Below are 23,716 nucleotides of genomic sequence, written 5' to 3'. Positions count from 1 at the left end.
GAATACTCTGCCTTTTGAAGGAAGCAGCTTCTTGGTTATTTTGTTTTGTTGTTGAACTTTATTGAATTAATTTACAATATCTATATTCCATATAGTTACAGATGTTTTGAATATGATCATTTGTGGTGCTGAGATTTTTTGTAGAAAAGCTATACTCAGTTCAGAAGGTGTAATAAGGATGTTAAAGAAAGAACCCCCTGTTGTGTTGACCAGTGATGATGCTCCCACCCCCTGACCAATGGTGGAGAGGAGCATGAAAAGAGAGGTGGTGCTGGGGGGATCTTGGGGCTGCTGGGCCTGTCATACTTCTCCCAGGCAGAGGTTTTACAGGTGTTGCATGATGCCCCCAAGCTGACCCCGTGGGGGGGGGGGGCACTCCCACATCCTGAAGGATGGTGGAGAGGAGCGGGAGGGCAGAGTTGGTGCTGTGGGGGGCTGGGAGCTGTGGGGCCTGGTATGCTTTCCCCTGGCTGTAGTTTTCTGGGTGTCAGATGATGCCCTCAAACTGACACCCTGCGGGGGCTGCTCCAACCTCCTGAAGGATGGTGAAGGAAAGTTGGTGACAGTTCCTGGGGGGGACAGGGGGCTGCTGGGCCAGTTGGCTTCCCCCAGGCAATGGTCGTCCGTCTGTTGGATGATGTCCCCAGGTCTATACTCTGCTGGGGTTGCTTCCATCCCCTGATGGATGGTGGAGGGGAGGGTGAGGGCAGAGATGGTGCTGGGGGCTGACGGGCCTCTCAAGCTTCCCCCAGGCGGTGGCTGCCCCCAGGTGATGCTCCGAGGGAGCCACTGCCAACCCCTGAAGGATGGTGGTGGGGGACAGGAGGATGGTGTTGATGCCTGGGGGCAGCTGGGCCTGCCACTCATCTGCCAGGGTGCTGCTGTTTGGGTGCCAGCCAATGACTGCAAGCTTCCAAACCAGGTGGGTCCCTCCTGTCCCCTGAAAGAGGTGTTGATGCCCAAGGTGGATAGGGGCTGCTGGGCCTGATGTACTTCCCGGGGGCCACGGAGCCTGGGCTGGTGAGCTACAGGGGCCGCAGGGGGGGCAGTTGAGCCCGACAGCCGTCAGGCCTGGCAGGGGCCGCTCTGGTGGTGCTCTGCAGCTGCTGGGCTGGTCGTTGTTGGTGCCCTGTCTTTCTGTCCAGCGCCTTGAGGCAAGCAAGCTGTCCGTTGAGGCGAGCAAGCCATCTTTCCAAGCGCGAGGTGCTGCGGGCAGTATTCTCGGCTGCAGCAGCTGCAGCAAGGCGCCTGCAGAGAAAGAAACATGCTGAGGGCACAGGAGAACCCCCTGCTCTCCTTCCTCACAGTGCATGGTAGAGCCACCCTCAGCTCCCGGCCTGTCTCAGGCCCAGCAGTAAGAACATGCAGCAGGAATGGCTCGGCCAGTTAAAACATCTGACAGCATCAATCTCAGACAGTGTTAGGCAACAACTAACTGGCTTCTCTATGCTGCTTTAACTAGAAATGCCTCCTGGCTCACAGGAGCCCTATAGTAAAGAGGGGGGCAGGGTAGGGGTGGGGGTGAACAAGAACTCACTGGTTTATCTGCCTCCGTTGCCGGATAAGACGATAGCATGAAAACATTGCCATCAGCGTGGTAACGAAGATAGCTGCACCGAATCCCAGACAGTACTTCTTGATAAAATTATCTACTGCGGCATTTGCATGTTCCTCACCATCCGCACCTGGAAAAACAATGTGGATCTGTTTCACCAGCTGCTGCTTTGAGTGACATGGACAAGAACAACCACAGGAAGGATCCCGCTCCGGGCTGCTGTTGTGCCTGGTGGCTCAGGGGAAGCACAGCAAGCTCTGGAATGCGGGGTCTGTGCACAGGAGGTACTATGGAGGGTCCTGTTTCCTCTCCTTATCTGCTGAATGTGGTTCTGGTGGCCTAGTTCCCAAAAGGACAAAGTTCCTAAGTCCCTGGGAACTGGCTGCAGTGGGAGGGGAGCAACCTCTAACCACGAAGCCACTATGAGCAGCCCTTACCTGGAGTGACAGTTGCTGTCTGCATGGCCTCTTTTACTCTCAGGGGGACAGTCAGTGTGCGAACTCTGCCGTTCTGAAATGCAAGCCAGTGCATAGGTGCTCCACCTGTCTCTTTAGAAAGGAGGTAAGAGAGTGGGACTGTAAGTAACTGCTTCTCATCAGGAAGATGGTACAGTTTCTCCACATGTATTTCTAGAAATTCAGCTTCACAAGTCTTTCAGGGAACAGATGGAAATACACCTACCACGTGCTTTGTCCTTCATGATTTTCATTAGCAGAGGGGGCAGTGTCTGCAAATATTTTCCTGTTTCCAGGGTCTCTTTCTGTTTCTCAGGACCTAAACAGAAAGCATTAAGATAACTTTCAGACAAACAAGGTATTAAACTGAAGGGTCTTTTCAGTGAAGCCAGTAACGACAACAGCCACCCCTGGGATGCCTGTGGGGTTCCAGCACAACTAAGGATTTAGCACGGCCTTCCCTGGAGGCACTTCTGCAACCAAAGAATGAGAACTTTTCACCACATACTGCAGCTTACCTAAACGCATAACGGCATCACTGAATGGGACCAGGGCATTGTGCGAGGGCAGGGCACATACACACAGGTGTGCATTCTCACTCACACCTGCAGACATGCCTGGCTGACATTAGGACTGTGAGCTGGCATCTCTCAAAGGAAGTAAAATCTCATGACGTACCCATTCGAATCCCTGGGGCTTCTGTCCTGGAGCTCAGATGGGAAACTGGATGCCATTCAACTCCACTAGGAGCTGTCAACAAACACAGACAGAGCAGCTCCTGTCAGACACCTGTTTAGACTGGAATGACAGCACTGCTCCACAGCACTCTCCTCTCCCTGCCACACAGAAGCATCTGGCAAATAGTTGTTGGGTGCCTGCAGTGGCACCGTGACAGTCCAAAAAGGAACCGTGTGCAGAACTGCCTGGAGAAGGGAAGGGGGTGGAAGAGGAAGGGCAAGATCTAAAGGCCCTTTCCCTTGGGATTGCCCTGAGGCTCACAGGCTGGATTATGCTGAGGCTTTGGCAAGGCGTTGCTTATAGGCACAGCATTGATGAGAAACATCTCCTGGTGTTGATGCCTGGGGGCAGCCGGGCCTGCCACTCATGTGCCAGGGTGCTGCTGTTTGGGTGCCATGGTATGCTGTGATTTCTCTCTTCCTTAGGGACCTGCAGTGACTGGAAGGGGCTCAGGTGATGACATGGCACCCAGACCTGGGTCAAAAGTTGCAAAGCTGCAGAGAGGCCAGGTGGGCAGTTGGCTGGTACTCAGCAGCTTTCCAGATACTCTCCAGGCCAAGTAAAACAATCTTCAGAGAAGGCATAGAAGAACATTTGGCCCCTCAAGGTTTTCTTAGTGGGGAGATCTCTGATGTACGGAGACAAAGTCAACGGGATGCTGGGAGCATGCAGCACCCAAGAAACAGTGACTACCCAAGCTTCTCATGGAGAAGAAATCACCAGGCAGTGAAAAGATGAACCCCTCCTGAACTTCCACAGCCAAATATGAGCAGAGATCATGAGATGAAGACTGGTGACTTACCTCTGGCATCCACCCCAGGCTCAGGGACACGACTTTGCTCTGGAAATGCACCAAAGGGGCCTGCAGGCACAAGAGTGATCAGACACAGGTGAGGAGAGCTTCCACTGCGCACTGGGGTCTGCTTTGTTTTTTTTTCCTGCAGTGACCTGTGAGGACTGGCTGCAGGTCAGGGAATGACATGGCCCAAACAGCAAAGGAATAGGAGCAAAGACTGGCAAGGGCCGCCTTCCCACTGAAATGTTACAATTCTCCAAGTAAAAAAAATACTAATGACTGATCTGTGTACGACCTTCAAAGCACAAAGAGACTTGAAAGACCTTTGGAGGTCCTTACATACCCAAATAAGCTATTACAGCACTAATTTTTCGACTTCCAAGGAAACAGACACTCACAACTTACCTCGGAGTTTCCCCTGAGGCACAAAAGCAGTCTCCTTCGGGTCATCTGAAGGAGTACCAATGTCATCATCTACAAGAAAGAAGAGGGATGTTCCCATTGCATGCTGTGATCTTCCTCTCCCTTAGTGACAGGGAAGGGGCCAGGTAACAGGATGGGAGACTCAGGCCTTGATTGCCAAAGATATAGAGTGGCCAGGGTGACCTGGAGCCTGGCACTCAGCAGCTTTACAAATGCTCCCTCCTTGCCATGTGCAGCACCCCTCCGGGACCACGTGGAAGAGCATACAAAGAAAAGGTGCCTGAACCCATCTGGGCTACAGCTGGGGGTCTCTGTTGGGAACCAGGATTTTTCTATGGGGAGCATCAGGCAGCTGGAGCAGAAATGCTCATGCTTTTCCCAGCACACATCTTCCGAGTTCTCCCCTAGGACACCCCCAGGATGAAGAGCATGCTCCAGCCAGCCAGCGGCAGAGCCGTGGGAGCACAGGGCTTCCTCATGCCCTTGCCCAGCTCCTGTGGTGCTGCCTGTCCCCCCTGTCCAGTACCCCTCCCCCCCCAATCGAAGGCAGCCCTAGGGCAACACGGCACAGAGCCACTGCAACCAGAACCTGGGCTTCTCACCCTCAGTTCCGCTTATTTTTTACCCCATCTCTGCCCACCCACCTGCTCCTGCTGCTCGCCACAGAGGGAGAAGGGACATTAAAGACCCAGAGACACTGTCAAAAGATAAAGAAAATCGATTCAGTGTCCATTCCAGTGCCTGGCCACCCTTTCTGACCAGTAATACCTCCTGGTGTCCAGTCTGAATCTCCCCTGTCGCAGCTTGAAGCCATTCCATCTGGTCCTATTGAGCTGTGGAATCAAACTCTATAATGCAGAGATGGGTTATAAAGCAGGTATGTTTATTCCAGCGTTGCGCAGCGCCGGGTGCAAGGGGGATAGCTCCTCCAAACTTGCACACCGACTTGTAAAACCGTGATACAGATATAGGTACACCTTATGCATAGTCAATGATTTCCCGTAATTCTGATACATATTCAATAATTCTTTATCATACAGACCCCCTCTTGTTATCGCCCATCTTGTCAGGGAGATGCAACTCCTCTTCTGATATTTACAACCTCTAATCCCTTTCTGGACAGGTCTCAGGGAGTTCTCACTCTTTATCTGCATCCTTCCTGCTCTCCCAGACCCACTGTCTCCATTCCTTGCTATTCTAACTAACTAAATCATTTTCTGTAAACTACCTTTAACTATCCCCCTTCTAGCTCCCCTTTGTTCTAAATTCCAGCAGAGCCTCTGCTTCTTGCTTCACTGTTCAGGTTCCCACAGGGGCTACAGGGGGCTCCGAGGGGATATGGGGGCTCTATAGGAGCCTACAGAGGGAGCTGTATAGGTTCCATAGGAGCTCTGCGGGCTCTATGGGGCTGTAGAGACTCTATGAGGGACACGAGGGATCTACGGGCGGGCTGAAGGGGGCTCTGTGGGGGCTATAGGGCAGATATAGGGAGGCTGCGAAGGGCTGTATCGGCCCTATAGGAGCCATAGGGCACCGAGGGGGCGGGGTAATCCACTTCGGGTGCGGCCCGCAGCGCCATGTTGGGGCCTTGGGGGCGGCTGTTGGCGGCCCTCAGCCCACAAACCTCTTCCGCTCCCCCGGCGCTTCGCTCCGCTCCCTCCGCCGTTCCCCCCCTCCGCCCCACGCCACCAGGTCAGGCCGCTCCGGTTTCCACTCCCCCTTCCCACCATTATCCGCAATGGGTCCGTGCCGTAATCCGCTCCCCCGGAGGGAACGCGTGCTCTGCGGAAATGGGTCCCCCTGGGAAACGCGATCCGCTTCACTGGCGTTCGCCCTCGCTTTGGTTCCTACGGCCTACAGAGCCGGAGGAAGGCGATCCCGGGGAGGGGGGGGGGTGTCAGCTGTGTCTCCACGGAGGGCTGTGTGTCCCCCCCCCTACAGGTGGAGCTGCTGCTGCTGCTGCTCGAGTACCCCCGTGAAGCATGCGGGGTCCCGGGGGGGTCCCGGCGGTATACGAGGCTCTACTGGAGCTGCTGACTCTGCCCCACAACCCTCCGGGTCACCCCCGGGCTCTGCTCCTTCTGGCCACCGTCACCGTCCTATTGGCCACCGGCACGGGGGGGTCCGTGGGTGTCGTTGCCCCCTTTGTGACCCTCCTGCTGCAGGAAGCCGAGGGGGTGAAGCAGGGGGGGGCCCGGCGGCAGCAGCTGAGTGTCTGCGGGAGCTGCTGAGGGGCCGGGGGACCCCCCCAGGATGTTGCCTTGTGGGGCTCGGAGGTCCCTGCTGGGTCGCTTGGCTGTAGCCTCTGCCATTCAGCCCCTGGTGCTGCTGCTGGTGGAAAGCGAGAAGCTTTGGGGGGGATGAATCTTATGGGGGGGGGTGGGGGGGAGGGCTCTGCATTGTTACTGGGGAGGGTCTGGGGGCTGAATTTGGGTGATGGAATCCCAGGGATCATCACCTTGGTACTGGAAGGGATCAAGGGATCCATTGGAATCCCATTATGGGGGTGGGGGGAATCCAGGGGACCTTTGTATGGATGGAGGATCTCACCCCCATCTCTTTTCTTTCTCATCAGATCCTGTTGAATCCTGCCGTGCTGATGGACCAGATCCTGGAGCTTCTCCTATGTCTGCAGGTGGCTCCTTCCACAACCTGCTGCCAGATCCCGGCCTCACACTGTGATCCACTGGGTCCCAACAGCCCTGGGCAGCCTCGTGTCACCGTGGGGCTGAGCTCCTCTGGATCCCAGTGCTCTCCTTCCCCTTCTAATGCACCTCCCTGCCATGCAGCCCTTACAGACCCCAGGGGTCCCGGTGTTGTCACATCACTGGATGCTGGGGATCTCCTCCGCATCACACTGCTGGATCCCAAAGGACCCCTTGGCAAAGCACTGCTGGATCCCAAGGATCCCCTTGGCACAGCACTGTGGGATCCAGACCCCAAGGACCCCCCCATGGCACCACTTCCAGGGCTCCCAATGATGGAGCACCTCAGGATCCCAGGGGGGACCCCCGTAGCAGCCCCTTGGTGGATCCCATCCCCCCACTTCCACGCCACCTCCTTGCCCACTCCTTCCTCCTGACTCCGCAGCCCAGGCCCAGCTGCTGTGGGTGCTGAGGGACTCCAAGAAGCCCCCCCGAGCTCTTCCCCTATTCTAACCCAACTGCTGCCCACTGCGGAGCTGGCATTGCTCCATGCTGCTCTCTGGGGGTCCCGGGGGGGTCTTTGCCCCATCCCTGCGTCCTTCCAACACCGCTTGGCTTCCTTAGCCCAGCACCCAGCTCTGCCCCCCTCCCTGCGCCTCTTCTTCCTCCTCTGCCTCGGGACCCTCCCCTCGCCCCCCTTACCCCCCCATTTTGCCGCCAGCCTCTTCCCCACGTTCTCCGACCCCCCCGAGCTTCTCCTGCCCCACTTAGAGCTGGCAGCCTCTGCTTGTTCCGGGGGAGGGGATGAAGGTCAGCGGGGCAGTTGTTGGCTCCGGGCTTTGGTGGTGGGGTTGGCAGCTCGGGGGGGTCCTCCCGGTGTTTTCTGCCGGGCTCTGGTGGCCTTATCTAAACACTTGGGGGGCTCGGGACCCCCCCCCCCCCGTCGAGTTGGTCACAGCCGCCACCTCTTTGCTGCTGCGCTGTCCCCATTTCGCCCCCCAGATCTTAGAGGCTGCGGGGGGGGGGTGCGGGGGGTCGGGGGGGGTTCTGGGCGCCGCTTTGAGGCAGGGGGTGCTGAGCGCTGCCGCCCCCCTGCTGCCCCACGGAGCTCCTCCGTTAAGCCCACACAGCGTCGGGCGGGGGCGACATCGACGTCGGCGACCGGGCTGCGCTTCACGACTTCCGCTTTGGGTCCCCCCAAGCTGGGCACCGTGTTGGCCGCCCCCTGCTCCGCCTTCCCCCCCCTCGGGTAAGCACGGAAGGGGGGGGTCGGCTCTCAGCCTCCGCTCTGTCCCCCCTTCTTTCCGCCTCCATCACCTCCCCGACCCCCCCCTCTTCCCGCTGCTCCCCCCCCCTTTCGGTGCCCCCCGGGATCCCCGTGGTTACAGGAGGGCTTTGGCACGATGGGGAGCCCCGGGGGGGGGGGTTACGGCTTTGCCTCCGTTTGGAGCCCGACGACGCGACCCCCCCTCATCGCCTCCACGTGTCTCCGTCTCCTCTTTGCCCCCCCTTCCTTTACCCGTAGCGGCTCAATTGCGACCATTGGCCGTCTCCCCCCGCCCCTTGGGACGCCTCCAGGCGACGCCGCATGTTCGACGCCATGTGGGAAACGCTGGGGGGGGACCCGAAAGCCGGTTGGTGTGGGAAGGGGCTCGAACCCCCCGCCGCCATCACCCCCTTCGTGTTGGATGAAGGGGACGGAGATGGGGGGTGGGTGGCGGCCGCCTCGTTGCCCCCCCCGCGGTCTGGCCCTAATTTGGGGGAGGGAGGGGGGAGTGGACGTGCGGTGTCAGCGCTGGGGGGCTCTGGTGCCTTTGGGTCGCCTATTGAGGGGGGAGGCTTGAGGGCAGCACACGGGTGGTTCGGGAAGGTATCTATGGGTCTGGGTCGGTTCTGGGGGGTGGGGAAAGGAGGGGTGTTTCTCATGAGGTTTTCTCTGTAAATGGGAACGATGCAGATTGGAGTGTTGAGTTTTGTGTTCCGTAAGGATTCGGATGCGCGGTTCCGGTCCGGTTCTGCTGACCCGACTTCGTTTCGTTGTGGTCAAGAGAGCGGAGAGCTCTCTGCTGCCACCGCGTGGCCAAAGAGCGGAACTGCACCCCGGTGTCACTCCAAACTGACCCCCCATCGCCACCCCAGCGATGTCGCCCCCTAAGGGATACCCCAACATAACTCCAACATAACCCCAACATGACCCCCCAGCGTCGCCCCCCAGCAACAAAAACATCCCTCCCTCCCTGATAGCAACCCCAGTGATACCCCAACATCGCTCCTAACATCGCTCCCCAACATTACTCCAACGTTATCCCAACAGCATCACACCAGTGTCACCCCAACACAGCCCCAAGGTCACCCCAATACCACCCCAATGTCACCCCAATGTCATCCCTACGTCACCCCAATGTCACCCCAACAGCATCACTCCCGACATCACCCCAGTGTACTCCCAATGACCGACCCCCAGCTCACCACAGCCTCCCTTTGTGAATTATAGGGAGCAATAAGACCCTCACTACCCCATAGCAGATCAATCCATGCCCCCACTTGCTGTTATCTGATGGCTGTTTGCTGGCTGGCTCTTGCTCCATTCAACCACCACTGTCTGGGCCCATCCCCCAGCCAGTTCCTCACCCAGCACAGAGTGCACCAATGCATGCCAATGACCCCAAATGATCCGAAATCCCCCCAAGTCCCCCCAAATGACCGTAAAATGATTCCATAAGTGCCCCCAAATGGGCTGCAGCTTCTGCAGGAGAAACCCATGGCGGATGGTGTGGAAGGCTTTGCTGAAGTCAGTGCAGACCAACAGACACCAATAGCCTCAGCTGTCACCTCCCCCAGCACTCATGGATGGATCCCATCCGGCCCCATGGACTCGTGGTACTCCAGGTGGAACAGCAGGACTCTGTTTCCTCTTGAATCGTGGGGGTTTGCTCTGCTCCCCATCCCAGACAGCCAAGTCAGAGAGCAGAGAACCCATCAAGAGCTTTTTTGTCCCCCATTTTCCCTTCACATCCCTTACCCACTGCAGCCTTCGCTTCCCTGAAGCTGCTCTCCCCATACACTGCTGGAAGGAGCCTTAAAGCCACAACTACCAGCCCTGGGCTCAGGGCTTGGTGACAGGGATGCATCATTGGGCATTGGGGTGCATCTAAAAGGGCTTCAATCTTTGGTCCTTGGGTTCAGGCCTTTGAAAGGGGTTCACCCTTTTATTCCTTGGGGTTATACACTTTTCTGACCCATTTGGCATCAGGGTTCTGCTTTTAGTTGCCCTTTCTCCCCCGTTTTCCATCTCTATCCCCCTCCAGGGCTCCATAGCAGAGACACTTTGCTGCAGCCTTCATATATAAACTTCATATATAATCTTCATGTATGAACTTCATATAAAAGCAGAAGAGAAGCATGCAGACCAAGCAGCGTCTGAGTGCAGAATGGATGCTGCCCATCCCATCTCTCTTCCTATCTACGTCTGCTCTCACTCTGTGCTTTTCAAGGGGGAAATCTTTCCCCATCTCCAATGCAAAGGGTCCCAAACTCCAAAGTGAGGGGAATAATAGATATGGATTTTACTGAGGGCTTTCTTAACAACTAACAACAACCAATTGGGGGTAACATTGGTTAATGGGTTAATATGGGCTAATTACAATTAGAGGCCGTTCTTATAGGCCATGGCTGCTCTGATGAGCCATAGAATGAAAGACGACCAAGAGTAAAGACAGAAGAAAGGGAAGGAGGGACAGAGAGGCAGCAAAGCGAGGCGGTTCAGCGCTGGTAGATCCATTCACGTTCTGCTGTTGGGTGCGGATCTTCAGTCTGATGGGCCATCAGAGGTTTGTTGTTTGACAGCGACTCCCGATGACAGTCCAGACTGATTTCCAACAAGTCCAACGTGGTGGCACTCAGCCGCCTGCCAGCACTGCCCCACTGCTGTGCCTGGGGGCAGGAGCACAGGAGAGGCCCCTTCCATGGGAACCGTGAAAGTCTTGGGAAGCTGAGTTTCTAGATGTATATCCATGGAGCATCTGCAGTGTGCACAGCAGGAAAAGACGGATCAGAGCCTTGCTGTGGTGATGCCCCTGTGTCTGCACTGGCTTGCGGCATCACCTTCCTCCTGAAGATACCATCTTCCTGATGAGAAGCAGTTACTTACAGCCCTACTCTTTTACCTTCTTTCTAAAGGGACTGACGCAGAGTCTGCTCACAGGGATGCATTTCAGCAAGGCATCCGTCGCACACTGCCCATCCCTCTGGGAGAAAGAGAGGCTTGGCAAGCAGCTGGCACGCCAGGTAAGGGCCGGCGGTAGAGCTCCGTGGCTGTGGTTAGAGGTTGCTCCCCTCCCACTGCACCCAGTTCCCAGGGACTTAGGAACTTTGTCCTTTTGGGAACAAGGCCACCAAAACCAAATTCAGCAGAGATGGGATGGAATAGAACCCTTCAACGTACCTCCCTCCCACAGTCCCTGCATTCCGGAGCTTGCTGTGCCTCCCTTGAGGCTCCAGGCACACCAGCAGCCTGGAGCGGGGTCCCTCCTGCAAACTGAGGTCCAGAGAGATGCACTGACTCACAGATGGTGCAATGGCATAGAGGGAGCCTCCTCGTCCTTCTGCCTCCTCTGTGCCTGCACCATGCCCAGACTTTGCCTTTCTCTCATTCTTCACAGCGCTGTCCAATCCTGGGGAAGCCCACCACAACTGGGTCTATCGTTTTCTGAGGAATCCAGGTAAGCAGCGATCTGGCAGGAGTTTATAAGCAGGAGAAACATCCTGAAAACCAGGAGCGTGCAAGTTGTGCCCATGCCAGGGGGAAGGAAAAGGGGAGAAACAGGTTCAGGTGCTGCTGAGGGGCCCTGACTCTGCCCCTGAGGAGTGGGGTCTGAGTGGGAGGGGAGAGCTCAGGGCAGCACTCCCTGCACAACACGACAGTGGTTCTTGTCCACATCACTCTTAGCAGCAACTGATTAAACAGATGCACACACTCTCCTTCTGCTCTAATGAGTTTTGTTTAGTCAGACGACGTGTCCCAAAGGGTCACGGTGTGCCGGCCTGCGGCAGCACTACCCAGCCTCACAAGGCAAGGGTAGGAGAAGAAGGAGCAAATCTGGCAGAGCCAGAGCGTACCCAAAGCTGAGAGGCAAAATAGAGGCTCCAGAGTGCCTCGATGCGTGGTGCCTTTGGGAGTTCCCTTTGCATCCCCTGGAATCGGGGAAGCATTGCAGCCTGAGGATTTTCACTTGTTCCAGGAGGCCAACAAAATGGAAAACAATTGCGTAGCAATGTCAGACCTCCTTGAGATTTCCATTAGGGCACGAGACAAAGCAATAACCATGTTGTTCCTCCAGGTGTGCCTGGTGCAGGGCGTGCAAACGCCGAGCAAGTTAAAGTTGGTTGGAAGTTCTACCTGATACTTGCTGGAGCTTCCTTGGGTTCCCTATTGCTGGGGATGCTTCTGTGCTGGCTTCTTATTTACTGGTACAGGAACAGAAAGTGAGTTGTTGACCCCCATCCCCATCCTGCCCAACTCTTTTCTGTAGGGCTGCTGTGGGCCAGGAGGCGTTTCTAGTTAAAGCAGCGTAAAGAGACCAGTTAATTGTTGGCTCACACGGTCTGTGATTGACGCAGTTAGATGTTGTCATTGGCTTCAGCCCATCCTTACTGCTGGGCCAGAGACAGGCTGGGAGCTGAGGGTGGCTCTTTGCCATGCGCTGTGAGAAAGCAGAGCAGGGGCTCTCCTGTGCCCTCAGCACGTTCCTCTCTTTGCAGGCGCCGCGCTGAAGCTAAAAAATGGGCTAAACAAGTCCAGGACAATACCATCATCTACAGCTCACAGTCAAGCTTCCTAACTGGGGGTTTCTGACAAGCCCAGCAGCCCCCGGTCCCAACGGGCATCAATGCCGCCCCCCCCCTGTTCCCCACCACCATCCTTCGGGGGACAGAAAGAAGCCACCTGGGGTGGGGTCATCGGCCAGCACTGAAACAACGTCTGACTGGCAGATGAGCAACAGGCCCATCAGCCCCCGGCCCCATCGGGCATCAATGCTGCCCCCTCCCCTGCCCCCCCACCGCCATCCTTCAGGGGGCGGGAGCGGTCCCCTCAGCTCCGGAGCATCACCCAGCACCCGGACAACTGCTGCCTTGGGGAAGCCTGAGAGGCCCGGCAGCCCCCAGCCCCCTCCTCCCCGGCACCAACTCTGCCCTCTTCCTCCCCTCCAGCATCCATCAGGGGACGCAGAGTGCAGAGGTGGGGAAACAGTCCAAGAGACAGACAACCACTGCCTGGGGGAAGCACAACCAGCCCAGCAGCCCCCCACCTCCCCAGGCACCGTCACCACCCTCCCTCTCCCCTCCACCATCCTTTATTAGGTAGAAGCGCCCCCCCCCACCGTGTCAGCTTAGGGGCATCAGACACCTGGAAAACCACTGCCAGGGGGAAACAGACCAGGCCCAGCAGCCCCCAGCCCTTCCCCAGCACCACCTCTGCCCTCCTGCTCCTCTCCACCATCCATCAGGAGGTGGGAGCACCCCCAGTGGGTTGGTTTGGGGCACCATCTGACATCCACAGAACCACTGCTGTCATCAACCAGAGTTTTCCAGGCCCCACACTACCAAGAAATTGACAGTAATAGCACAGTTGTCCGTGTACTGTTGTCGTGTCATTACCTGACCCACTACCAGACCTTGCATGTCACTTGGCATTGGCAGACAGCGATCATACGAGTGGGAATGGCTTTAAACTCCAATAGTGGAAATGGAGGTAGATGGGTGGAGGAAATTCCTCCCCCAGAGGCAGTGAGGCCCTGGCCCAGGCTGCCCAGAGGCTGTGGGTGCCCTATGGCCCGTCTCAGGCAGGTTTTGCACATGATGCAAAAGCTCCAGTGCTTCTGCAGGAGGTTTCCCAGACAGCAGGCACCATCCTGCTCTGACTAGCAGGCAGTCATTTGCTTTGCAATTAGAACTAAGCAAGAACTATGAGCACATTTTCTCCCTCCTCCATTTCATTTTGCTTTGTGGGCTGGACTGAGAATCCAAAAGCGAAAATCTTACCTTCATCAGCACAGTCATTCCACATAAACATTCCTGTAGTACAGATGGGCTCTATTGTAGGTAATGATAACCTCCTTACTGAACAAAGATGGCTGTAATCCCACTGTGTATTAAGGATGCCAACTCCTGGACCTACCACTGCGCCTGTACTGAAAAGGAGGCAACGGACTGCCTGTGTCACACCTGTTGCTCGCATTTGCTGGTGATAAGGACTCTTGTATTTGCTGTATCCAACCTCCAGAGCTTCTGCAAAGGATACCAGGGCAGAAACAGGCATCTAAGAAAAGCAGCACTGAATTAAAAACACAAGACAATAACCTGTAGCTGCTAGCTGGACCATTTTAGAAGAGGCCTCAGAGAGCACTTTGTACCTCACAAATAAAGATCATCTTAAAACATCTTAAAGCAATACTTGAGAGAGTGTGAATCACATTCACTTTCTCACACTGACTTTCACCTCCCCAGTTACGCTGTGGATGAATCACTCAGGCACATAAACGTACACCAGTCTGTACGTGGTGAAATGCTGCCTGGGAAACACATGCAGTACCAAAAGTAACAGAGAGCATGGGATAGATTAAGTAGTTCCACTTCAGACAAAAGGGTCTGTTCCCCCCTGATGGGCAAATGAAAGAGCCTTTATTTGAGAAACGGGCTCTATAGGAAAAGATATCAGAAGGAATGAACTCTGGGTGTAGTGCAAGAAAAGAGAAATTCATTTTGTCAACAGCAAAACTGCAGAAACATGGGTACCATGAAAACAGGCCAGGAAGCCTCTCAGGGAAGGAGGTTTCTAGTGGGACGTGGAGTTAAAGGGAAAAGAGGGGGTCACGCACTGTGGCATGGTCATGGTCAAGGACATGGACTGGGTAGCCTTCAACTCTTTTCCCTTCTCTGTCCAGAGAAGGAAAAAGCAAAGCAAACCCCAAGCAAACTCCATGCACTTGATAAGGGAAGTGCTTCACCAAGGCAGCCACAACAGCATCTTCTTACTTCTAGCCCAGGATGTGCTTCTGGAGCTGGCACACTGCCTCTGCTCTGATGTGGGCTCTGGGCCTTTGCCACACTGCGCTCCACCTTCGCGTGTTTTTTGGCAGGCCACAGCTCTGCTTTTTGCTCCTCTTCCTCCACTCCCTTGCGCTTTCTTGCAGCCACCGTCCTGCAGAAGGAGTGGTTGTCAACTGCGGGGGAAGGTCGTCCCCCTGTCCTGGGACCTGCTGTTCCAGGAAGCCCTCCAGCCTGGAGAGCAGCTTTCACATAGATCTTGCCATTTGGCTCAGCACCTCTCCCTGTTAGAACCCAAGAAGGGTTATGGGCTGGCTGGAGGAAGAGCTGGAGTTGATCCAGCGTAGAGACAGAGCTTAGGAGCCCTCTCCCAATGTTCAGAGACACAAGCCAGGGCACAGGAAAGGGCACAGGGCACAGGACTCGGAGAGTTTGGGGACTGAGCCTTAGGAGAGAGTGAAGAAAGCTGAGGCAAGGGAAGCGCTGCTCAGCTGGGGAAGAAGGCCAAGATGGAAAGCAGAAAGCAATGATGAGGGCTTGAGCAAGAAGCCACAAAGGACAGCAGAACCACCTGCAGCGCTTCCTCGGAGGTGGCACCAAAGTCAACGGTCAGTATGGTCCGGATTGCAGGCACGGCCGTGTTTCCCTTTTGTGGACAATGGAGAGGAAGGAAGGAAGCTGGAAGGGAAGGGCTTGTGCTGCATTAGAAGAGGGCTTCACCTGTGCAGGACTTGATGTATGGCAAGAGCTGGAGACGCTGCATTCCTTCAGGGTGCTTCAGCTCGATCCCTGTTTCAATGTATTGATTATTAGCTGACCTTATAGCATGTCTTTAGTCATTGTTAGTATCTTACCTACTTAATTTTGTGTTGAAATGTATTTTAGTTGCATTTTGCATCTCTTCATTTCAAATAAAAGCCAACCAAACTTTTTAAAACTGGTGCTGCCTCTTTCAGTAGCTGCTCAAAATGTGCCTGGCTTGGGCTGGCCATCGTAGGGCGATGAAGCGGTCGGCTTCAGGTCCCTCCATGGAAATGCAGCTGCTCTTCCCCCGTTTCCCTGTTGGTGTTCTGCACCTGTGGCCTTTCAGCCCAACTGGAACTGCTAGCAACAGACTGTGAGCATCCCCTTGCTCTGCGAGGGCTGAGAGGAAAGCAAGGGAGAGGAAGCAGGGCGGGAGGAAGAAGGGTGTCCCTGCACTCGGCCTCTTGAGCTTGTCTGTCTTCCTGGCTGGCTCTTTCAGCCTTCTGATGCACCGTGTGTTGCTGTTTGCCCCGGGAAGCCCAGCTGCACGTGTGGAGGAGGACAGGGCAGCTGGAGGGCTGCAGGTGAACACGCCTCGGGCACAGAGCTGAGCCGTGAGCCGGGAGGGCCCTGAGCCGCGCGGCGCTGCTTCAGCTCCAATGGCTTCAAACGCGCGATGGGCAGCGCTGCGTGTTTAGTGCAAGGGTGCTGCGAGGGCAGCTGCTTCATTTCAATATCTTTAAGAAGACTTTTTCTTCTGCGGAACAACATTTATGTTCTGTTTACATCAAAAGGGAAAACAACAACTATAACCAGTTTCTAGCAGTGACTTCCAGCACATTTCCTAGGATAAATTGTTCCTCGTAACTGCAGCCTGGATGCTGGTACAACAAGGTGCAGCACAGGTCACTGCTGTTATTGCTGCGTGTATTTCAGAGGCACCCAGAGACCCCCACTGAGGGCAGGACTCCATTACAGTGCACAAACACGAGTAGGACCATTTCCAGCCCTAAGCTTACATTCTTAATATGGAAGGTAAACGACAGTCAGCAGATCCCAAGAAGGGAATACACCACAGCTCCCTTGACTCCCTGTCTGTGTTAAATCTACTAGACAAGTTACAGCTTTCAGGGACTGATGCACCTAAAAACAGGCAGTGCCAGCATCAGGGATGGATGGACAATTACACTACACTAGGTTTGGTCTTAAAACTGCAACACCAAATAATTACTCCAATGGGTAGAGAGTCACTCTTGAAGCAAAAACTAATCAGAAACAACAACAACAAAAAAACTTCAAAGTAATAATTAACCCAGAAAAATTAAGAAAAAATAATGGGTTAAAAGTCATTAGGAGTTCAAAGGAGCTGCTCAATTAACCAGAGTAATTTCTTTGCAGCGTATAATGGCTCGGCAGTGTGCTGAACCTAGCAGACCTGCAGGCTGATTTCAAAAGACAATTATTCTCCTTTCACAAGCAAACAATATTTCCTATCTTTTCCCCTTCCCTTTCATTTCCCAGCAAGTAACCACAAAACATTCAAAGTAACTTTGCATCTAGAATGTAGATTACATCTACACCTCTGAAACTCAGTCTTCGACAACCAGACACAAGGGCAGGCCTCTAACAACAACACTTCACCTTAGTTATGCCTTTGGTTGTTGCGCTGAAGCAGAAAGGAGCACCACCACCGCTCTCACTACACATCACTATGCCAATTACCCACGCCCAGTTACTGAGGTCTGCAAACAGCACAGGATTACTTGCTCTGGCTTCAGAGCACAATGAGATGCTCTCCTTTCTTTAAAAAAAAAAGCTCTAAAGAAGTGGAAAGAGTGATGAGAGCCAAAAACTTTCAACTGTATTCTAAGTGGAGAGAGCAGCAAAGCAAAGCAGTGCAGGACAACGAGACTGAGCAGAATTTATATGAGAGATTATCAGGCATACAGGTTGAATCAGCAGGAGGATGGGGGTAAACAGCAAGGAATCAAGATTAGTGTTACTAAACTGAATGAGAATTAAAACAGAGCAGTAAGAGAATAATTGATTCTGAAGATTCCAGGTAAATCCACCACAAAGGCTTTTCTTCTCTCCTCCTGTTTTTCTCCCTCTGTCTTTTGAGCAGAAGCACTTTATTTGTGCTAACAGCAGATCTACGGCCCCAGGAATGAGAAAGGTTATTACATTTACTTGAAAGAAGAGCTCAGATAAAGAGCAGCCGCTGCGACGTCTATGAGCGATGTGATGGTTCAGAAGGTGAAAGCACATTTCCATTTTAACTCTCCATTTATGCAGCTATTTAAAAACTGGTTTTCAATTATAATAATAATAATAATAATAATAATGAAAAAAAGAGCAAATTTTCTCAAAGTCCAAATTTCCGGATTCAACTTAATTTCTGTGTGGTCTCAGGTACGCGGAGCAGGATCAATCTTTTGACTGATGCAGCCAAAGGCATTTCAGTGCAGGATGATGGCATGGATATAGAACAGAGCTCACGCTCTGAATAACAACTAATTAACCTTCTCACCAGCCGCTGCCCGTTACTCTGCTCTCCTCATGGTTATCATTAAAACCCCACAGCCGGAGCAGCTGCAGAAATTACAGAAGCAGCAAGCAAAGTCCAGAAGTGTGAATATAACAAAGAGTGAAACCAGGTCACCCCCGAGCCTGGCTGACAAAGGTGGTTTAAGCACCCTGCTGGAATATAGAACCTGTGCTTAAGACCTCACCTGTAAGCTGAGGAGGAAGCTCAATGCTTTACTGTAAAAAGGGATCCACGTGGCCAATGTGTTAGGGAGTCTGTCTGCATGCAGCTCAGCATGGGCTGCATGAGATCCTGGGAAGCTCTCTGCACTTTGCTGAGTTGAAGCAGCACTTTCAGATGTGTCTTGAAGGAAGAGTTTGTCCCCCACCCTCGATTTCTGTTATTCTATTAAGAATACTCTTCAGTTAAGAAACGGTCTGTTCCATGCCTACCTCTCTTGTGCCACTGACATCTCTCATGACTTCTTACACAGCCAGTTCTTGGAAGCAGCTGAGCAGCTCCTGCATTAGTAACCCTGCCTGGTTCTGAGGATATGCTCAAGGAAAAAGCTACATCAGACCCCTGATTGGGGCTCTGGAACACACTACGACCTCCAGCCCCCAGGCTTAGGCTACCAGGCCCTGCTTGCTTCCAGTCTCATCCCACTGCTCTGCACCAAGCTCTTCCCTAACTCAGGGCTGCTTCATTAGCAACCTGGGGTAAGGATCCCCCCAGGACAACTTAAACCCCTCTAACTCGGCCCTGACACCAAACTGAACAGAAATAAAGCTGCTCACTATTTCAATGGGCATCCAAATGCCAGGAAGATTTGATTTGTCTTCCCAGCCGGGAATGTTTTTCAGTAAGAGCAATATAAGCGTGTCTGTTATTAACAATTAATTAGAGTGTTACATGAATGTGTGCTAAAATAACAACTTTTTGACGGCTGAGACTTGTTGAAGGGAAAGGAAAAAAGCGCCTTCACGCTTCTAACTTAAAAATGTGATGCAACCTTCTGAAATAAATAGCACAAAACAGAATAAACCTGTCAAAGGAGTAATATTCCAGTGTATCAAAAGACAAAATGCAATAACAAACAGATTTGAAGTAGGATTAAATCTGTTTAAAAAATACATTACCTGTCTACGAAAGTAGAATATATTTCAGACAAAAACTGAACAGTTTTATATGAATTTGAGGGAACAAAAGCTATTAAAGAAACAGCTTTCACCTGCAACAAAACTCTTCATTCTAAGGACTTTTTTCCTCCTAAATTTTCCTGTTTCTTTCGCATATATGATTTCATTGGTCCCCTTTCAGACCAAGACCTGTTTTTGAGGTCTCTGTATTATCCATGCATTCACCTTCAAGGCAGTCCCCCTTTCCAGTGTTAACCCTCTGCTAAAAGCAGGACAATAAAGCATTTGAACTTTAGAGAAACCTCAGCACTCTCTGCCCAGTATCAGCATAATGTTCTTACGTGTGGCTAAATAACTGCTGAGTAAGAGAAGTCTGATCTATTCAATTACATAGTAGAAGAGCTGCATTCCTACAAAAACTTAATGCACTTCAAAACTGAAATCCAACCCCATCTTCCCACCCCTTTGCATTAATCACACCCTGTGATGTCCCAGTATGTCATCCTGTGCGGATCCAATTAAAGCAGTGGAAACTATTTCCACGAGATGCTGTATTTCTCTTCTAGATTGAAATAATCTTCTGGAGTGACGCAGAGGTGCCAGTTTCAGCATTATGCAAGTTTACAACACAAAGGCTTTCATGTTCAAACTGCAAAACACTTGAGAAGCTCTGAGCTCCTCTATTAGTGACCTGCGAAGGAGCTTTGCACCATTTGATTCTGCAAGGTCACCGATTCCTGCAGAACTTTGTGCAAAAAAAGACTTCCAGAATCAAGTCTTCAATTGCCTGTCATCGTATCTTTAACAGCAACACTCAACTGCTTGAGCCAAAGTGTAATCACCAACCCCAGAACAATGCAATGTAAAGTGAAAATACTGCACCATCTCCATGCATGCTCAGGGAGACGTTCAGCCTCTGCAGAGGGCCAGCAAGGAATCCATGGGCTTCTTCACTCATGCTCAGAGGCTCACACGAAGATTCAAGCGCTCCTTAGGTCTCCAGTTGACCCTCTGCTAAGCTGTATATCTTATATCAGTGCAAAGCCGTTGTTATGTGAGAGAAAGTCCCCTTTATGTTGCAGTTTGAACAGCTGTAAAAGCATTTTCCCCACACAAACAAGACATGAAAAGAGAAGTCATGAAGCTGCTCAGACTTCTGGAAGTGGCGGCTGTCTTCCTGGTCCTGAGCTGATAATCACCTGTGCTCAGGAGGCCGGGTGGGTTTCGTGTGGTCACCTGTTGCCTACCCAGCACTGCTAAGAACAAGCAAAACCGTTCCCAGGCAGCATGCACAAAGAAAAAAAAAAAAAAAGGGAAAAAAAATAAAAATGTACCTCATAATGGTTATTAAAGTTCCATTCTTTCATTTGCAAGAAGTCACATTTTTTGTTTTTAGAAAAGAAGAAATAAATATCAAGAGATAAGGAAGCATTAATGAGCCCTCTGCCTCAGTTTCAATTACACCGTGAAAGTAATTTAATGCACTTTAAGAATACAAGAGGTAATTGCTCTCTCTGGTAAGAGGTTGCAATTTTCTCTAATAAAGTGTCAATATAAATACGTTGCTTTAAAACAAGGAGAACAACCAAGTTATTTCAGAAAGAATGGGACACATTAAAGCAAATGCCATCGTGGAAGCCAAGTGGCAAAATTAATAAACAAACTGGCTGAATGAAAACTGTATGGCAGAGAGCTGATAAACAGAATAATAAGCTTATTTTTAAAGAATGTCTAATGCTAATGATATGCATCCAAGTGACTAATGTTATGGAAGGTGGCATATACTTCAGTAACTTAAGAAGAGAAGCAGCCCATCTGAGGAGAGGGGGGTTATGGCTGGGAATGGTCAGAAATCTGAGAGCAACAAAAGTGGAAATAAATACACACGTAGATACAGGAGGTTAATAATGCTTGCGGATGTGAAACATGCTGGCAAAAGAGGGAATGGCTACACAGATCGGACAAATGCAGATTGCTTTCTGATGGATTGCAAAATGTGACCTCAGCAAATGCTGGTGCCAAGTCCTTGCCACTGGCCCGTGGACATTAGCCAAGTCCCCTACTGGGGTGCCAGAAGGAAGGAAATGTGCTTAGCAGATGCACCTGCCCACGTGGGTATGTATGAGCTCTGCTTTGAAGGCTGCTGTACTGGTGTCATGACCTTATGTTCTGAGATGCTGAAACCCACCACTGGCATTTCAGCCAACAGATGAAGATCAGAGAGGTAAACAGTTGACAGAGGTCTCTCTTGGGACCAAAAGGACCCAGGTAATCTGAGCAGGAGAAATGTGCAGAGCAGAGCAATGCACACAGGGCAGATGAGATGCAACTCCTGAGTGGAGCGAAGCTGAAATGACGAGGGGTTATCTGAAGCCTAATAATGAAGCTGTGGTCTCAGCAACACAAAAGGGGAGGAGAGCAAGCTGAGAAACACCATAACGTTATAACCCTTAATGGGTTATAACACTTTTTAAAGAGTTGTCTGAGTTCACTTTGTTTGTTTTGAGGCAATGGGACATACAAAAGAAATTGCCTCCCAGCCTGCTGAAGCAGTGACAAGTAATTAGAGCTACACAGCTTCTGAGCAGGTGCCTTGCAGCAACACCCAAGATGTGCTATAATCCCCCAGTACCACACTGCCTAACATGTTTTATTGCTTAATTACTCCCACACTCATGTTTACTGCCCTTGTTAATCCAGTACTTTGAAGTGAACACTTGCCTTGTTAAACGTTCCTCAATCTCCTTGCTACTGGTGTAAATCAGAACTCATTTCACTAACATTAACAGAGCTACTGGAGTGGTCATGTATCCAGGAATGGAACAAAATTAGGCCAATAGCCAGAAATGAACTTTTTCTCTGGCATTAGCAGCATGCGTTCATTTTTTTCCATCCATCTGCAAAAATACACTTTCTCTCTGGTACGAGCTGCAGTTCGAGAGCAGTCAATGCTCAGATCAGCCAAGCCAATTTCAGCCTAACTCCAAGACATTCATTTTCCTTGCTTGTTACAGAGGACACCGCTCTGGTATCCCTGCTACAGCTCAGAACATTTAGTTTGGAGGCACACTGCAGACTTGCTCCTTCCATCCTCAGAAAGACAACGATGCAAATAAAGGCAAATACAGGGCAATGCCACTAAAGGTAATCAAACTAATGGGTAGACAGAAGCTGACACAGATGCAACAGGTCAAACAGAACATCCCAACAATGAGTTGTTGGCCACGTCACAACATTATTACAGATTTGTGACTGTCTCTGTCTATTGCCACCCTCAGCAGAGATGGGGAGATGTGAAATCCCTCTTCAGGAGCTTGGATGGATGTAGAGTGGCTGAGCCTTTCTGTCCACAAAGAGTTAATGTAGATTGAATTCAGCCCTATAACATATGGAAATCTTCAACTATGGCAAATCTCCAAACCACAGAACCACTGTTTAGCTTTGGTTCAGCTGCCCATACATCACAGGTGCCAGCAATGGACTGTAAATAGACTGTTAAATGATAAAGACTATGAATTCACTTGTGGTGCTACACTGCTTGTGTGCTGAAGCCAATACTGTATGTTTAAAAAGCCAAAAGTGGCATAAAGTAGCCACAGCTACATTGCAGTGTCCTTGCCAATGGTCAGGCATTGAGAAATACAAAATTGCACATCACAGAGCAAGGACAAGGAAAAAAAAAAAAAAAAACAAGGAAAAAAGAATTTCCACATTCCATGTATACAAAACAAGACGTGCCTATAAATCAAAAGCAATATCCATCGAGACAGTAATAAACACTAGTGCTACCATAATTTTTTGCCCTTTCCCATTCACGTCAATCAAGAAAAAGCCTAAAGTGTAAGATGACCAAAAAGCTCTCGGCATCCCCTGGCTTTACCCATCTCTCTGATCTCTCTTATCAACTTAATATTAAGAAGAGGTCACTTTTTAAAAGGAGCAGGCATTCAGAGCATCAGAGTAAAGGCAGCCTGCCGATTCTTCTTGGTGACCCAACAGGTTAACACAAATTAAATCCATTTGCAGAAGGCAGCTCAGGGTCAAACACATGAATCTTTGCAGCAGTACTCAAATCAGGCAGTGCAAACCAAGAGAACACAGAAGAATGGGGCTTTTTGAGCTACGAAGGTGTTTCTATTTGAACAATAATCACAGAGCAAATATACTTCTAGTTGGCACGACATCTAATTTAACATTTTTCTTCTAACACCAAAAATAGGAACCACTGAAGTAGAAGAAACTCTAGGATTCCAAAACTGAATCAACCTAATTTCTCTGAGCTGATGAAGAGACCTCCAGTCATGCTCTGGGAAAACCCAGGGGAGACTCATTTCATCCAAACAACACCCACACCTGCTCTGTATCTTTCTACCACCACAAGGCCAAAGGAAGATGTGGATATCCACGAGGGTCACACCACTACCCATGGGCTAAAAAAACTGCAGGGGAACAGATGGGAGACTGAGACACAGAATGTTTGCAACCCAGAGCAATGAATTAAATGAAGATATTACAGGAACACTTAAATAGGAAACAACGGGAGGATTCAGGGTCCACCAGAGCCACAGATGAAGGAGGGAAGGGGAGAAATGTCTCTTCCTTGGCTGCCAGTGGTGACACAACTCCTTACAGCCCTGCCAACCTGCAG

At 51.6% G+C, this 23,716-nt stretch overlaps 3 protein-coding genes across 21 annotated transcripts in view; 1 reads left to right on the top strand and 2 right to left on the bottom strand.

The window, feature by feature from the left end:
• The window catches only part of LOC146752688 (receptor-type tyrosine-protein phosphatase T-like), a 278,647-nt gene that overhangs the window by 166,581 nt on the left and 88,350 nt on the right, over nt 1-23,716 (bottom strand). Inside the window, exon 8 of one of the 10 annotated variants that reach the window (XM_085531392.1) lies at nt 10,155-10,634. The exons of 4 other annotated variants lie outside the window; for them this stretch is intronic. In XM_085531392.1, the coding sequence (XP_085387518.1) occupies nt 10,612-10,634 (23 nt within the window). In that variant the 3' untranslated portion in view covers nt 10,155-10,611. Of the gene's footprint in view, nt 1-10,154; nt 10,635-10,892; nt 14,943-15,241; nt 15,448-19,604; nt 20,322-23,716 lie in introns of those variants that run through there. 5 more of the 10 variants (XM_085531388.1, XM_085531389.1, XM_085531391.1 and 2 more) reach the window with 5 other exon arrangements.
• LOC146752690 (uncharacterized) lies at nt 36-5,781 on the bottom strand. Of its 6 annotated transcripts, none has more exons than XM_085531399.1 (9): nt 5,695-5,781; nt 4,612-4,664; nt 3,950-4,018; nt 3,551-3,610; nt 2,689-2,760; nt 2,237-2,329; nt 1,993-2,103; nt 1,538-1,685; nt 36-1,248 (listed from the first exon to the last, which is right to left on the bottom strand). In XM_085531399.1, the coding sequence occupies exons 2-9, from the start codon at nt 4,646-4,648 to the stop codon at nt 1,026-1,028; spliced, it is 813 nt and encodes a 270-aa protein (XP_085387525.1). In that variant the 5' UTR covers nt 4,649-4,664; nt 5,695-5,781; the 3' UTR covers nt 36-1,025. The 6 variants fall into 6 exon arrangements, with proteins under 6 accessions (XP_085387525.1, XP_085387526.1, XP_085387527.1 ...); XM_085531400.1 differs by lacking the exon at nt 5,695-5,781 and adding an exon at nt 5,592-5,694; XM_085531401.1 differs by lacking the exon at nt 2,689-2,760 and having other exon boundaries at nt 5,592-5,720.
• LOC146752689 (uncharacterized) lies at nt 5,534-23,410 on the top strand. Of its 5 annotated transcripts, none has more exons than XM_085531440.1 (5): nt 5,534-5,659; nt 6,543-7,861; nt 10,792-10,899; nt 11,274-11,333; nt 23,288-23,410. In XM_085531440.1, exons 2-5 carry the CDS (start codon nt 7,417-7,419, stop codon nt 23,326-23,328), a joined length of 654 nt encoding a protein of 217 aa, XP_085387566.1. In that variant the 5' UTR covers nt 5,534-5,659; nt 6,543-7,416; the 3' UTR covers nt 23,329-23,410. The 5 variants fall into 5 exon arrangements, with proteins under 5 accessions (XP_085387566.1, XP_085387567.1, XP_085387565.1 ...); XM_085531441.1 differs by lacking the exon at nt 23,288-23,410 and adding an exon at nt 19,635-22,149; XM_085531439.1 differs by lacking the exon at nt 23,288-23,410 and adding an exon at nt 12,373-14,062.

This window comes from Coturnix japonica, unplaced genomic scaffold, assembly GCF_054131305.1.
Source record: "Coturnix japonica strain WE unplaced genomic scaffold, WE-NBRP24 Scf042, whole genome shotgun sequence".
Lineage (NCBI taxonomy): Eukaryota > Metazoa > Chordata > Aves > Galliformes > Phasianidae > Coturnix > Coturnix japonica.
This window is presented reverse-complemented; position numbering and strand designations above follow the sequence as displayed.